The sequence below is a fragment of the Musa acuminata genome, chromosome BXJ3-9 (genome assembly GCF_036884655.1).
Source record: "Musa acuminata AAA Group cultivar baxijiao chromosome BXJ3-9, Cavendish_Baxijiao_AAA, whole genome shotgun sequence".
NCBI classification, from domain to species: domain Eukaryota; kingdom Viridiplantae; phylum Streptophyta; class Magnoliopsida; order Zingiberales; family Musaceae; genus Musa; species Musa acuminata.
In genome coordinates, this window is record NC_088357.1 from 47,128,713 (window position 1) to 47,143,709 (window position 14,997).

The 14,997-nt window shown below is 44.6% G+C and overlaps 2 protein-coding genes across 2 annotated transcripts; one reads left to right on the plus strand and one right to left on the minus strand.

Annotated features, from left to right (window-relative positions):
- The first annotated feature begins 1,053 nt into the window (after positions 1-1,053).
- On the plus strand, positions 1,054-5,376 carry LOC135649478 (bZIP transcription factor TGA10-like). Its single transcript, XM_065167865.1, has 11 exons — positions 1,054-1,402; positions 1,927-2,030; positions 2,630-2,682; positions 2,768-2,905; positions 3,012-3,077; positions 3,166-3,225; positions 3,332-3,409; positions 3,489-3,549; positions 3,654-3,925; positions 4,639-4,878; positions 5,035-5,376. The coding sequence occupies exons 1-11, from the start codon at positions 1,287-1,289 to the stop codon at positions 5,182-5,184; spliced, it is 1,338 nt and encodes a 445-aa protein (XP_065023937.1). The 5' UTR covers positions 1,054-1,286; the 3' UTR covers positions 5,185-5,376.
- Positions 5,377-11,318: 5,942 nt separating this feature from the next.
- LOC135649613 (FT-interacting protein 1-like) lies at positions 11,319-13,895 on the minus strand. Its single transcript, XM_065168157.1, has 2 exons — positions 12,354-13,895; positions 11,319-12,254 (listed from the first exon to the last, which is right to left on the minus strand). Exons 1-2 carry the CDS (start codon positions 13,893-13,895, stop codon positions 11,502-11,504), a joined length of 2,295 nt encoding a protein of 764 aa, XP_065024229.1. The 3' UTR covers positions 11,319-11,501.
- Positions 13,896-14,997: the final 1,102 nt, after the last annotated feature.

A 14,997-nucleotide genomic window follows, 5' to 3' on the forward strand; every position in this document is an offset into this window, starting at 1 on the left:
CTTACAGAAAGATCACGATCGATAACTTTTCAAATTGATCCCTTCAATGTTTAATTTAGTATCGAGATTTTTGCTTTTAATCTAGAGTTAATGATACGTTTTTATAGAATAGAAGGAATATCTCATAAAAATTTCACGATATGCTCTTGCACTTCTAGAAATATTCTTACGAAGGAGAGGCAGTTCATAACATACTCGGGCTTTCTTCTATATTTTCAGGAATATTCTTATGAATATTTTAGTTTGTAACTAACCCGATTAGTCCCTGGATTTCTGAAAATATTTTTACGAGTATTCTCCGAAGGAGATAATTTGTAACCGACTCAATTTGCCCTTGTCTTAAATTTTCAAAAATATTCCTACGAATATTCTGTAAGGGAAATGGTTTGGTAACCAACTTTTTAGATTCATATCTACGTGCGCAAGAGGGTGTTAACTTTATGTGATGTTGATGTAACGAATGTTGATTAGCTGATTTTATATTTCTTATTGAGTTTTAACTTGAGATTCAAATTATTTCTAAAATATAATTTTAACTAGACATATTACTAAGGAGAGTTGAAAATATCATTTAGAGATATTAGCTAGTTTACCGGTAAAGATTTAACCATTAATAATAAAATCTTGTGATCAAACTCTGTTTTTATCACTTTTTTTTTCTAAAAAAAATTGCGCAATAATCATTCACATGTATTTGGTAATGTTGGTTGGTATTAGGTGGTGTTGTGGCATAAAGTCGGAATATGTGATGTTGACTCAAATATAAAATAATGGTCATTATTGAATAAAAGAATTTTTTTACTAATAATAATAGGAAGAAATTTTATACCATAAAAGGAAGTCTCATCATAGGGTGACCGTTACAATGAGATTACACGGCCTTGAAATTACTGCAACGATTATAACGGTTACGATCCCTTCCGTTAATGAGATTATAACAGCCGTTATTTTCAGCGAAATAGCGGGATCGAGTCACCGCGACAACCGTTTCACGCCCCCGTTCTCCGGTTGGGCTAGAACGGTCAATTTACCGCCCCGATGGAAGTCTTCGTGTTTCAGTGGTAGGAATCGCGGTAAGTAGTTTTATGATTGCGAGGAGAAGAGAGAGAAAGAGAGAGAGGGGAAGAAAAGTTGGCTTTTCTGTACCATTTGGAGTGCAGAGAGATCACCAACGAGTAAAGAACGAAGTCGGTTTCGCCATTAATGGGCTGTTTTGGCCGAAGTGGGGGTGGGGGGAGATAGAGAGAGAAGAAGAGACCTGAAAAGGGAGGCTAACTCGGATTTTGATGGCAAGCAACGGGAGCTCCAGCTTAGGGCGGCAGCAACAGCAGCAGCAACAGATCTCCTTTGCCATGATTCATCCTTCACCTTCTTCTTCCTCCTCCATTCATGCGAGCTTCATGTAACACTCATCTCGCCGGAGCTGAACCCCTGGCGTGTCTCAAAAATTCTTCTTTTCTTCTGTTTTGTGTGCTTTGATGATGAGAGAAGAGTTGTTTGTTTCCAAACGTGATCAAGAGGAAAGGGAATGCATGATTTCGGTCTCTGAAATTTCATACTTTAGGATTCTATTTCATGTGAATCAAGTAAAAGATAGCCAAATTTATGCTTAGAATCATTTACTTCTATGAAAAAAAACAGTTTCTTTAATGGTGTAGGAATATCTCAAGCCACAAAAGTCTTGATTTTGGCAAGAAATTTAAGGTTTTGATGTATAAACATCTAAAAGTTCTTCATGATTGTCTTATAGCTGATGTACGCTTTATGCATAGCTGAATTGTCATAAACCAAAGTTCAACTAAATCTAAGTTTTCGAGTTCTTCCAAGTAAAACTCAACTAAGTTAGCTTAATTTTCATCTCAGAAATAATACTGCTGTGAATTAATTGCTTTTGCTTACCAGAAACTTTGTACTGATATGATACAGTAGAAACAAGGAGTCTGGATCTTATGACTTGGGAGAGCTGGATCAGGCTCTATTCATGTTCTTAGATGGGCAGGATCGCTCAACCTCAGCTCAAGAACAAAAACGTGAGTCTCTTCTGGTTAACCTTCACTTCTTCGTAGTTCGATTTGACATCGGCTGCTTCTCCTGGATATCAGATCAGGAAGTAGTAGGATGAAGAAGTGGAATCCGATAGCTATTGAGATTGCTTGCTGAAGAGCTTTTTTGGGTCATGAGAACATCATGGCCAACAGACTTTGTTCGTACTTTGTATTTGACCAGATTTTGGCTGATAAGACCATAAATCTAATACCTAATATTCTGAAAAATAAGCATATGAGAGTATGTTTTCTGATTACTTTTCATTTGTTAGAGTTTCTTCTTCTTCTTTGTGATATGTACTGAAAGGGGTAGAAATCGGTTTGTGTTTATCTCTCTCTCTCTCTCTCTCTCTCTATCACACACACACACACACACACACGCAGAGATACACAACACACAAACACAATCTCCTGTGAGTCTGTCTCTCTGAAATAGTTTCATGTTTCTGCCATGATCATGTCTGCGGAAGCAAAAGGTGGTCCCTTGATTCCCAAGAGGAACTATTCTCCATTTAGTGTTCTGCTGGGATGATTTAAGGTGCACCTCGAGGGAATTTAATGCTTGCAAGACTTCATGTATGCAGAGACGTTGAACATTTTCCCTTCTCGGCCCATGCATGTAGATCCAAGGACAAAGGTACCTGGAATGAGAACTCAGCTTCTCTTGCTCTTCATCTTCTTTTGATATTACTGGCAGTACATATGACATTTACTACTCATAGGGTGGAATCAGCTTGGCTTCTCCAGCAAGTAGTGGTGGTTCTAAGCCGTCGGAACAAGCCATGGATTTGGGCAACGCTGAGAGTTATCTCCCAGCTTTGCCTGAGCATGGCGAGGATACCAAAGCAGCCATCCTCAAGGTGAACCTTCCCTCCCTTCCTCTCTCTCTCTCTCTCTCTCTCTCTCTCTCTCTCTCTCACTCTCTCTATTTAGGCTTTTTTACTTGTTATTTACTTCCGGCTTCAGAAAGAAGGGAACAGAAAGGGCATATCTGGTTCAGATCATCGAAGGCTCAAGACACCGGACCCTAAGGTGTGCTAGTGTGAAGCTCTCCCTCTAAAGTACTTTGTTTTGTAGGAGGAGAACTCTCTAACAATATGGTTCATTTATTTGGGAGCAGACACTGAGAAGGCTTGCTCAGAACAGGGAAGCAGCCAGGAAAAGCAGGCTTAGGAAAAAGGTCAGTCAGATAATGGAGAACATAGAAGATGATGAGCAGAAAGAACAGAATATTGCACCTAAAACCTGACTCATGTATTTGCTGCTTAATTCTTCTCAATCTACAGGCTTATATACAACAATTAGAGAGCAGCAGGATTAAGCTTTCTCAGCTTGAACAAGAGCTTCAAAAGGCAAGAGCACAGGTACCCATTAATCTTACATATTTGAACTCATTTAACTCATCTTACGATTCCCCTCAATCAAATATCATGCTTCTTGAAGGGTATATTATTTGGTGGTGGAGCAGCTCTTGTGGACGCAGGTGTCGGTGGGTTCAACTCAGGTACCATCATTCTACAGTGAGCTGACATGAGTACTGTGCAGTTCACCAATGAAGCATGTCAGTGTTTGGAAGCTTATTGCTGACGAAATATGGGTTGCATTTAGATGAGGCCACGTTCGACATGGAGTACGCGAGGTGGGTGGAGGAGCACCACAGGCTCATGTGCGAGCTCCGCAGAGCGGTGCAAGAACAGTCGCCGGAGACCGAGCTGCGGATGTTGGTGGACATCTGCCTCGCGCATTATGATCAGATGATGCATCTCAAGGGTGCGGTCATCAAGTCGGACGTCTTCCACCTCATCTCCGGCATGTGGATGACCCCTGCCGAGCGCTGCTTCATGTGGATGGGTGGCTTCCGCCCCTCCGGGCTCATTCAGGTCCCTTTCACTGCTCATCCAACACCTTCAACAGATCTCTTTCTTGCATGCATCTCCGTACACCTGGGATTAAACACCAACATTAGTACCATATAGCATTAGCAGGACGATTTAATGCTCGGCAGCAAACTCTGATTCTCCGGTAACGATACAGTTGCCATGATAAATAGACCTAACAAAAACCTCATGCAAGTATAAATAATAAAGGTTTAAACAGGCAGTTCTGACATGAGCATAGTTTCTTTGAGGATCGATATCACCAAATGGTGAATATTATCATTTGAATAATCATCTCTCCAAGCCAGAAAGGCTGTGCAGTAGCCATTTGTTTAAGGATGTATCAACCACTGCGCTTGGAAAGTAATTGGCCAAGAGCTAGGCTTATTAACATATATGTACACAAAGTTCTCGTATGCCATAGGAAGATGATGGATTTGGTGCCTTATGATCAGCAGGGCATGAGCTCACAGGATGTGTTCTAGTGGAAGGGTTGAGTACTATCTTTGGATCAATTCCCAAAAGCTTTTGTGTGTATTTTGATGCACATCTAAATTTCAACTCGGACAATATACATTGTTCTTGAGGTATATATGCTGAGTAATAACATTCAAATATGATGTTTAGGATAACTAAGCAGCTCACATGGAAAGGCTCAAACTTCTTAAAGCATCATCATAGTTCTACTTGTGCTGATACGCATTATGCTTGTTTAGATGCTTTTGAGACACATCGAGCCATTGACAGAGCAGCAGATATTGGGAGTGTGTGGAATGCAGCAGTCGACGCAGGAGACCGAGGAAGCACTGAGCCAAGGGCTCGAAGCCCTCAACAAATCTCTCTCGGACACCATTGCCTCCGACGAACTGAGCTACACATCCAACATGGCCAACTACATGGGGCAGATGACCGTCGCCATGAACAAGCTCACCACCTTAGAAAGCTTCGTCCGAGAAGTAAGCTTACGATCCATATAACATCTTGTTTTGTGTTTCGACTTGGGGTGCTGCAAGTTCGCCTAGGAAACCTTCATGCGAAGGACATAGATACCTTGTGAGCTAAAACATAAGGTAGGATATGGTGCCTAACTACAATGCGATGAATGCTTGCAGGCAGATCATCTGAGGCAGCAAGCACTTCACCGGCTTTACCAGATCTTGACGACGCGGCAGATGGCGCGATGCTTGTTAGCCATTGCCGAGTACTTTCACCGGCTCCGTTCACTAAGCTCCCTTTGGCTCTCTCGACCGAGACTTCAGTGATCGAACGCAACCAGGCATTGCATGCATGCAGATGAGGACGAGAGTGGCCTCAAATGTGTATTACTTATTTGTGTACGACTACCGTCTCTTAGCACTGAAAGAGTTGAGGGATGATGTGATTTATCCGGAACTCATCTCGAGATGTATACACAAACAATGACTCCATGCATAAACACGCTGTTTAAGGAAACATGGTTTAGGATTCACGTTCTCTACAAATATTTACCCAATATTGCAGGCATTTTCCTTTCATCCACTGTCATTTCTTTTTCCAAATGCTAAATTAAATAATTTAATTTGATAATAAGTTGGAATAAGATAAAATATATAAATACTTCTGCAGGACCATGGGATCCTTCGGCCTGGCCCATTTGCATTGTTTAGTCCCAGAGATCGATCAGGCACCATGCGAATCTTAACTAGAAACAACGGCCAGTCGATCCCCATCAACTAATACGAGGGTTTTGCAGTCTCCACGCAGTGCTTTCCTTCCCACCTGCTCCGCCCCCATCGTCGCTTCCAGGGTTTCGACTGCTCGCCGGCGACGACGAGGGTGGGCATTGCGGCGAGGGCCACCCGACCTTGTTCCTCGGATTGGGTGCTTCTCTAGGTTCAGATTGTAACTCGAGCATGGGGGCGGGGAGTGCTTGCGGTCCAAGATGTACAGCGAGCGCAGGGTTTGGTCGATCGAGGCCAAGCATGGCGGCACCGCCCTAGCCGCCCGGAACTCTCTTCAAGTTCTACCAAGCTGACGACGTCAATACGCCATTCCCAACTGCCGCAAACCCAAGCCCGCCAAGCTCAGGTCCAAATACCCTTCTTTCTCCCCATGCTCTTTTGATTTCTGCGGCGATTTCCCTGTCTTGGTCTAAGGGTTGATGGTTTTCGTTTCGGGGTTCGGGAAAAGGTTCGTCTTTTTGAAGCAGCTTCCGTCGGGATTGTTTGCAGCGCTGAGCGTTTGCACATTTAAGATTTTTCTTCCAAAAGAGTGCCATTTCAATAGCCTCTGCAGGTATCATCTATAACTTTTTTTGTTGCTTCGATCATGAAAGGTTTTTTCTTTGATTTGTATGAGCTAGTTCAGATCTCTCTTCATCGAATGGCTGCTCTCCGATACGGCCGTAGTTTTCATTATAATTAATCGATTGCAAGTAAAGAACGTAGTGCATTATTTTGATATTGATTTACTGGCTTCGAATTACTGCTCTAATCTCATTGGTTTCTGTTTGCAGGGAAGTTAATACTTGGAAATGGTTGATAGAGGGCAGGTGTTCTGTTGCTTAAGCTTGTCAAAGATACAGTGTTTTAGTAGATTTTGGTATACAAATTCAAAGTTCCTGAGATTGATGGTGAGTTGGTCCGCATCTTTTTGTCAAGTAGTAATACAATATGAATTCAATTGGTATTCTGTCCAGGTTGGAAACATGTACAACCTAGTTGAGTTGCATTTATGACGCTGCAACTCAACTTTTAGGCCTTAGAAACTAATGCAGCCTTGTCAAGTTGCATGTAAGACATAGCAATTCAACTTCTTGTGGACTCCTTTTATGAACTTTGGTTCTTGATCTTTAGGTCATATATGTGTTGAAGTTATTTTAGTTACATTTCCCATTGGATAAGTGACATCCCAGTTTAGTTCCTGATTTGAGATGGTTTATAAGTCTATAATGAGTCGATTATTATTAAGTATTTTGGGCTGGAGTATCAAGTTAATTGAGCCCTAGAATAGGGTTACCAAGGATGAAAATTACAGAAAGAAAAGTCAGTATGATAACAACAGCCATAAATTTCCCAGATATATCATAAGCTAATTAGTGTTTGGGATTTGTAGCCTTTACTAAACTGAGTGCACATTCTTCATTTTCTGTAAGTTTTAGAGCCAAAAGATTAGATATGAAATTATTAGATTAATGCTTATATTAGGTTCGAAAATTGTGTGAGACAATATAGCTCTCACATCTGCTACTCCCTGTTTCTAGTTGTTTTATTTTTCTTTTGTTTGTCCAAGCTTTTTATTTGATTCTTTACTGCAGATGTGCTAATGTTATAGATGCATAACTAGGCTCCTTGAACTCATGGATAAAGCTAGTAATCTTGACATCTCGTTGAATTTCCATAAGCATTTTTCTTTTCGCAGATTGTTTGATTCTATAAACATTGTTTTTTTTCTCTTTCCTGACATACTTGTTGATTCTTGCTAAGTACATTTGTCATATTCCTTGGGTTATAGGTTGTGTTTTTCTTCAATTGTCAAGTTGTCTGTTGGTACTGCTTCATTCTATCTTCTCCTGCTGCTACTGCTGGTGGCCGTTCGAGATCAATGCAGTCCATCTACGTTGCTCAAATAAGGTTTATATCATTGTAACATCCACCAAGATTCTGATTTCTGGAGTTGATGTTGTGAAGTTTGATGACGAGTATTCCACTGGGTAGGAGAATAAGCAAGTCCTAAGAGAAACTCTTTGAATCAGTGGAGGTTTATACCATTGGAACATCCAACAAGATTCTATCTTCTCCTGCTGCTACTGCTGGAGAGCCCTTCGAGATCAATGCAGTCCATCTACGTTGCTCAAATAAGGTTTATATCATTGTAACATCCACCAAGATTCTGATTTCTGGAGTTGATGTTGTGAAGTTTGATGACGAGTATTCCACTGGGTAGGAGAATAAGCAAGTCCTAAGAGAAACTCTTTGAATCAGTGGAGGTTTATACCATTGGAACATCCACCAAGATTCTATCTTCTCCTGCTGCTACTGCTGGAGAGCCCTTCGAGATCAATGCAGTCCATCTATGTTGCTCAAATAAGGTTTATATCATTGTAACATCCTCCAAGATTCAGATTTCTGGAGTTGATGTCGAGAAGTTTGATGACCGAGTATTCCACTGGATGGGAGAATAAGCAAGTCCTAAGAGAAACTCTTTGAATCAGTGGAGGTTTATACCATTGTAACATCCACCAAGATTCTATCTTCTCCTGCTGCTATTGCTGGAGAGCCCTTCAAGATCAATGCAGTCCATCTACGTTGCTCAAATAAGGTTTATATCATTGTAACATCCTCCAAGATTCAGATTTCTGGAGTTGATGTCGAGACGTTTGATGACCGAGTATTCCACTGGATGGGAGAATAAGCAAGTCCTAAAAGAAACTCTTTGAATCAGTGGAGGTTTATACCATTGTAACATCCACCAAGATTCTATCTTCTCCTGCTGCTACTGCTGGAGAGCCCTTCAAGATCAATGCAGTCCATCTACGTTGCTCAAATAAGGTTTATATCATTGTAACATCCTCCATGATTCAGATTTCTGGAGTTGATGTCGAGAAGTTTGATGACCGAGTATTCCACTGGATGGGAGAATTAGCAAGTCCTAAGAGAAACTCTTTGAATCAGTGGAGGTTTATACCATTGTAACATCCACCAAGATTCTATCTTCTCCTGCTGCTACTGCTGGAGAGCCCTTAGAGATCAATGCAGTCCATCTACGTTGCTCAAATAAGGTTTATATCATTGTAACATCCACCAAGATTCTGATTTCTGGAGTTGATGTTGTGAAGTTTGATGACGAGTATTCCACTGGGTAGGAGAATAAGCAAGTCCTAAGAGAAACTCTTTGAATCAGTGGAGGTTTATACCATTGGAACATCCACCAAGATTCTATCTTCTCCTGCTGCTACTGCTGGAGAGCCCTTCGAGATCAATGCAGTCCATCTACGTTGCTCAAATAAGGTTTATATCATTGTAACATCCACCAAGATTCTGATTTCTGGAGTTGATGTTGTGAAGTTTGATGACGAGTATTCCACTGGGTAGGAGAATAAGCAAGTCCTAAGAGAAACTCTTTGAATCAGTGGAGGTTTATACCATTGGAACATCCACCAAGATTCTATCTTCTCCTGCTGCTACTGCTGGAGAGCCCTTCGAGATCAATGCAGTCCATCTATGTTGCTCAAATAAGGTTTATATCATTATAACATCCTCCAAGATTCAGATTTCTGGAGTTGATGTCGAGAAGTTTGATGACCGAGTATTCCACTGGATGGGAGAATAAGCAAGTCCTAAGAGAAACTCTTTGAATCAGTGGAGGTTTATACCATTGTAACATCCACCAAGATTCTATCTTCTCCTGCTGCTATTGCTGGAGAGCCCTTCAAGATCAATGCAGTCCATCTACGTTGCTCAAATAAGGTTTATATCATTGTAACATCCTCCAAGATTCAGATTTCTGGAGTTGATGTCGAGACGTTTGATGACCGAGTATTCCACTGGATGGGAGAATAAGCAAGTCCTAAAAGAAACTCTTTGAATCAGTGGAGGTTTATACCATTGTAACATCCACCAAGATTCTATCTTCTCCTGCTGCTACTGCTGGAGAGCCCTTCAAGATCAATGCAGTCCATCTACGTTGCTCAAATAAGGTTTATATCATTGTAACATCCTCCATGATTCAGATTTCTGGAGTTGATGTCGAGAAGTTTGATGACCGAGTATTCCACTGGATGGGAGAATTAGCAAGTCCTAAGAGAAACTCTTTGAATCAGTGGAGGTTTATACCATTGTAACATCCACCAAGATTCTATCTTCTCCTGCTGCTACTGCTGGAGAGCCCTTAGAGATCAATGCAGTCCATCTACGTTGCTCAAATAAGGTTTATATCATTGTAACATCCACCAAGATTCTGATTTCTGGAGTTGATGTTGTGAAGTTTGATGACGAGTATTCCACTGGGTAGGAGAATAAGCAAGTCCTAAGAGAAACTCTTTGAATCAGTGGAGGTTTATACCATTGGAACATCCACCAAGATTCTATCTTCTCCTGCTGCTACTGCTGGAGAGCCCTTCGAGATCAATGCAGTCCATCTACGTTGCTCAAATAAGGTTTATATCATTGTAACATCCTCCAAGATTCAGATTTCTGGAGTTGATGTCGAGACGTTTGATGACCGAGTATTCCACTGGATGGGAGAATAAGCAAGTCCTAAAAGAAACTCTTTGAATCAGTGGAGGTTTATACCATTGTAACATCCACCAAGATTCTATCTTCTCCTGCTGCTACTGCTGGAGAGCCCTTCAAGATCAATGCAGTCCATCTACGTTGCTCAAATAAGGTTTATATCATTGTAGCATCCTCCATGATTCAGATTTCTGGAGTTGATGTCGAGAAGTTTGATGACCGAGTATTCCACTGGATGGGAGAATTAGCAAGTCCTAAGAGAAACTCTTTGAATCAGTGGAGGTTTATACCATTGTAACATCCACCAAGATTCTATCTTCTCCTGCTGCTACTGCTGGAGAGCCCTTCGAGATCAATGCAGTCCATCTACGTTGCTCAAATAAGGTTTATATCATTGTAACATCCACCAAGATTCTGATTTCTGGAGTTGATGTTGTGAAGTTTGATGACGAGTATTCCACTGGGTAGGAGAATAAGCAAGTCCTAAGAGAAACTCTTTGAATCAGTGGAGGTTTATACCATTGGAACATCCACCAAGATTCTATCTTCTCCTGCTGCTACTGCTGGAGAGCCCTTCGAGATCAATGCAGACCATCTACGTTGCTCAAATAAGGTTTATATCATTGTAACATCCACCAAGATTCAGATTTCTGGAGTTGATGTTGAGAAGTTTGATGACCGAGTATTCCACTGGATGGGAGAATAAGCAAGTCCCTAAGAGAAACTCTTTGCATCAGAGGAGGTTTATCTGCAGGAGGCTATTAGTCATGGTTTGCTACAGTTGTGTATATACTCACTCCATTGTTCATGTGCTACAATTTGCTTTTCGGTTGACAACACAGATATGTTACGATCCCTCCCCATAGTTAACTCGACATTGAAGATGTTATCTTGTGCAGCTTCTCTGGAAAGACCAGCAGCCAAATCTTGGATGATAGCACATTGAGCATTGAGTTGATGACAGCACATTGAGCATCCATGGACACTATTTACTTTTCCGGTAAACTATGCCTTGTTTAGCTTTATTCCAATCCATCAATCACACGGCATAGAATCTTCATTTATTTTAGAATCTCCATAGACTGATGCATTATTATTCTGCCTTATCATTTCTTTACCCATATCCTCATTTGTGCAGGCACCTTCCACAGAACAGGGCAACTGCATGCACTCCGTAAGAACTCTTGCAAGAAATCAAAATAGAATTGTGCATCACACGGCAAACAAAACCAGACATCACTACAACAGCTCCGCAAACCCACACTCCTCGCGGAATCTATACGAACTAATAAAATAAGTCGTAAGGAAGAATGGATAGCAGTGTATATGAGAGGACTGGCAAAATCTAGTAGCAGTTTTCTTCTCCCTCAGAGCATGCTGTCGATCCGCGAAGGAAGCCTCTTGAAGAAATTGTTGGGGACGGACGGCAGCTTGCTCCTGAATCTGGGGTGGCGCAGCATGTACAGGCCCGCCAAGAGCGCCACCATCTGGAACGGCGTCACGTAGAGCATCACGGCGGCAACCAGGCAGAACACCACGAACAGGCTGGTCGCCCTGGGATCCCTCCAGCTCAGTAGCGACTGCAACCTCTCCCCCTGCGTCGCCAGGTCGCCCACCACCGTCTGAATCCTGCCGGCCACGCTCCGAAGCCTGTCGTACCTCATCCGAACTATGTCGTGCGATTTCGTCGTCGGAAACGTGTCGAACTCCTCGTCGAGCTCATCGGGGTGTATCACCTCCGCCGCCGAGAGCTTCGTGTCCATGTGCGGCGGGTGCCTCGGTCGGAACCTGTAGCTCCACAGCCCGATCAGGAACATGTAGAGGAACATGGTGGGCAGGATCAGCTCCGGGTAGCAGATCAGGATCAGAAACAAGACGTGGACGAGCAAGGTGGTGATGGGGTTCTTCCAGCGGCGCACGTCGTCCAACCACCGGAACATGCCGATGGTCCCCGAGAGCAGCGACGTGATCCGGAAGAAGTTGGCCTTGCTCCTCCTCATGCTCCACATGTGGGAGTCGACATCCAGCATGTACTCCACCGCCTCCTTCCTCAGCGGTGGCTCCGCCCGCCCCAGCCTCGACGCCACGATGCTCATTGCCTGGTACCGCAGGCTGTCCACCTGGTTGATGGTAAAAGGATGAATATAGTGCATCTTGGGCAGCAGCGGGTGCCCGTAGAGGTAGATCATGCTCGCCAGGGACAAACATGTGAAACGCACCGCCAGGTGCAGCTCCCCCATCTTCTTCACCCCCGACGGCTGCAGGACGACGAGGGGATACGCGTGCGTGTAGATCCGATCCATCTCCAATGTCGACAGCCGGATCCTCACCTTGCCGATTCTCATGTCTCTCGCCGCTCCGCCGCCTCCAGGTTTCTCGTTCCCTCCGACATGGCAGTTATCGAACACCCCGAGGGTGATCACGGTGCAGGGATCATACACCTCCCAGGTGTACTGCTCGTTCCATTTCGGACTGAAACTGTCGATGATCGTTCTGGTCCGCACCCATTTCTGGCCGTACTTGGCGACGCAGTAGGCGTCGGTGGTGCCTCTGCCGTCCGTCTTCTTCATCGGAGCCAGTCCCTGCGCACTGAGAATGCCCACTTCCAGAACTCCAACGGGTTGCTTCCACAGCTGCCGCGCCGTCGGACGGTTGTCGCTTATGTACATGGTGGACTCATCCATCACATGGTAGGCTCCTTCGAGGCAGACACGGAGGTGGATCCTGCTCGAGAACTTGAGTTCCTTTCTCAGTTCACCCTCGAGCACTCCGAAGCCGAACCTCTCCATGTTGAACCATCTCGAATGCACCGGCCGGTGGTCTAGCCGCTTCTCGAACAACGTCAGTGGCAGGACGATCCTCCCGAGCAACTCGTCCTTGGTCTGGTTCAGGCGGTCCTCGGTGGTCAGCACCAGGTGCTCCTCGAATGGCTCGGCCGCCACGAACACAAGGTCCTCGTTCCACATCGGATTCATAGTCTTGGTGGGGCAAACTTTGGTCTTCAGCACCTGGTTGCCGACCTGAGCCTTGACGAACACCTCCGGGAGGCGGCTCTTGTCGTTGGGCTGCACGTCCTGGGCTTCGATGACGATTACTCTGAGGTACCAGAGCTTGGGGGAGACGTACACCTTGGACCGGATGTTGAACACTCCCTCGCCCTGGACGGAGGCCGCGTCGGAGTGCCATGCGTCCGGGAAGGCCTCGTCGGCCTGCGTCCCGATCCACACTGCCAACATGACTTCCCCCCTCACCTTGCTCTCCCCCCGGTGGTCCTCGAGCCGGTACCACTGGGGGGCTAACGGGCTGTCCGGCGGCAGTCTCGTCGGCACCTCATTGAGATCGAAGGCGACCCTGCCCACATAGTCATCCCGTGCCACCATCTCTCTGTCCTTGACGTAGACCTCGAGGATCGTCGACTGGATCCGCTCCTTGGAGAAGGCGAACACCTGGTTCCATTCGGGGTTGACCCTCTTGTCGAAGTGCTTAGTTGTGCCGTGGTAGTTGCCCAGCTTCACTTCCACATACGGGTCGCAGCTGCCGGAGACGGCATTGGTGGGGAGGTTCTTGGCCTTGACGACACGCACGTAGAGGTAGTGCATCTGTTCCACGAGGTCGTATGTGCTCGTGAGCTTGTCGCCGCCGTAGACCAGGCCCATCCAGCCGCCGCCCCTCGCATGCGGCCACCGCTCGCCCAGCTGCGGACTCGTATCCTTGAGCTTGTACTCCTCTGCGCGGCTCGGTTGGACCTGCTGCTGCGCCATGATCGACACCACCGCGGCTCTGCTCGGTGGATTCTCCGGGGTGGAGCGAGCCTTCAATCGGTCCTCGGGCTACCTCTACGTCAACAGCAGCTGGTTTTAGGGCAGTGTCTATGGAATTATCTTCATCTGCAAGGGCTTAATAGTAGGTTCCTTAATGACAATAAAATCAGATTCAATACTGGTGGATGTCCATGCAATGACACTAGAGGTGGAGAAGCAGGAGGGGACTTTGTTTCTGAAGGAGGATTTCCTCACCTTGCTTGATGATGCCAACCCCGTGAACTCTCGCCTTCCGAAGCAAACTGCGGCCTGGAACGAGCTGCCTTCATGTAGGGAGGAAGACGACCACAAGTTTCATGGAGAAGCTGTTTTGCGAACCTGACACTGAAGTGTCACAGAAGGAAGTGATCGAGCTACAATTAAAAGTTGAGAGAAGTGGAGGGAATAAAGATAGGATGATGATGATGATGATTGTGGTTTAGTGGTTTGTCTTAACTAGATTGCTGAGCTTGTTTATGGAGAGCTCACCCTGCTGACTTCGCTGTGTTGCCATGCTTAAAAGAGTGACTTAAAAAAGGAGTTCTTAAATAGCTGCATCATTTCTTCTGCGCACTGTTGGAAACAGTTCCAAAAGGACAGCAAGCGAGGGTAAATGTCAAGTAATAAAGCAAAGGATTCCCTGAAAGCATAAATTCAAAGGCTTTTGGAGCTCGGAGACTTTAGACAAAGATGCTTTCCTCTAACCTTTATTCTGCATGTTTGAATAAAATAGTGTAATGGCTGTTCTGCCATCTGATTTCCTTGGCACCCTTCGCATCTCACAACACTGAGCTGCCATTCTTCTTGCCTGCTGTGGTTCCGAGCCCAACATCCCATTAGCTAGTTTGATTCATCACTTCATTGGTGTTTCAAGTTGATGTCTTACAGGGCTAAGACCACTCAAAGGAAGAAGAAACACTCGTCATATGTTGTTCTCTGGTGAAATGGAAGTTTGAGGACGGAAGGCATCTGATCACATGAATTCAAGAGGAACCCAATAACCTCAGTAGAGTAGGCAGTCCTGAGCTTGAGGTTTCTCTTTCCTTGTGAGATGGATAAAGTG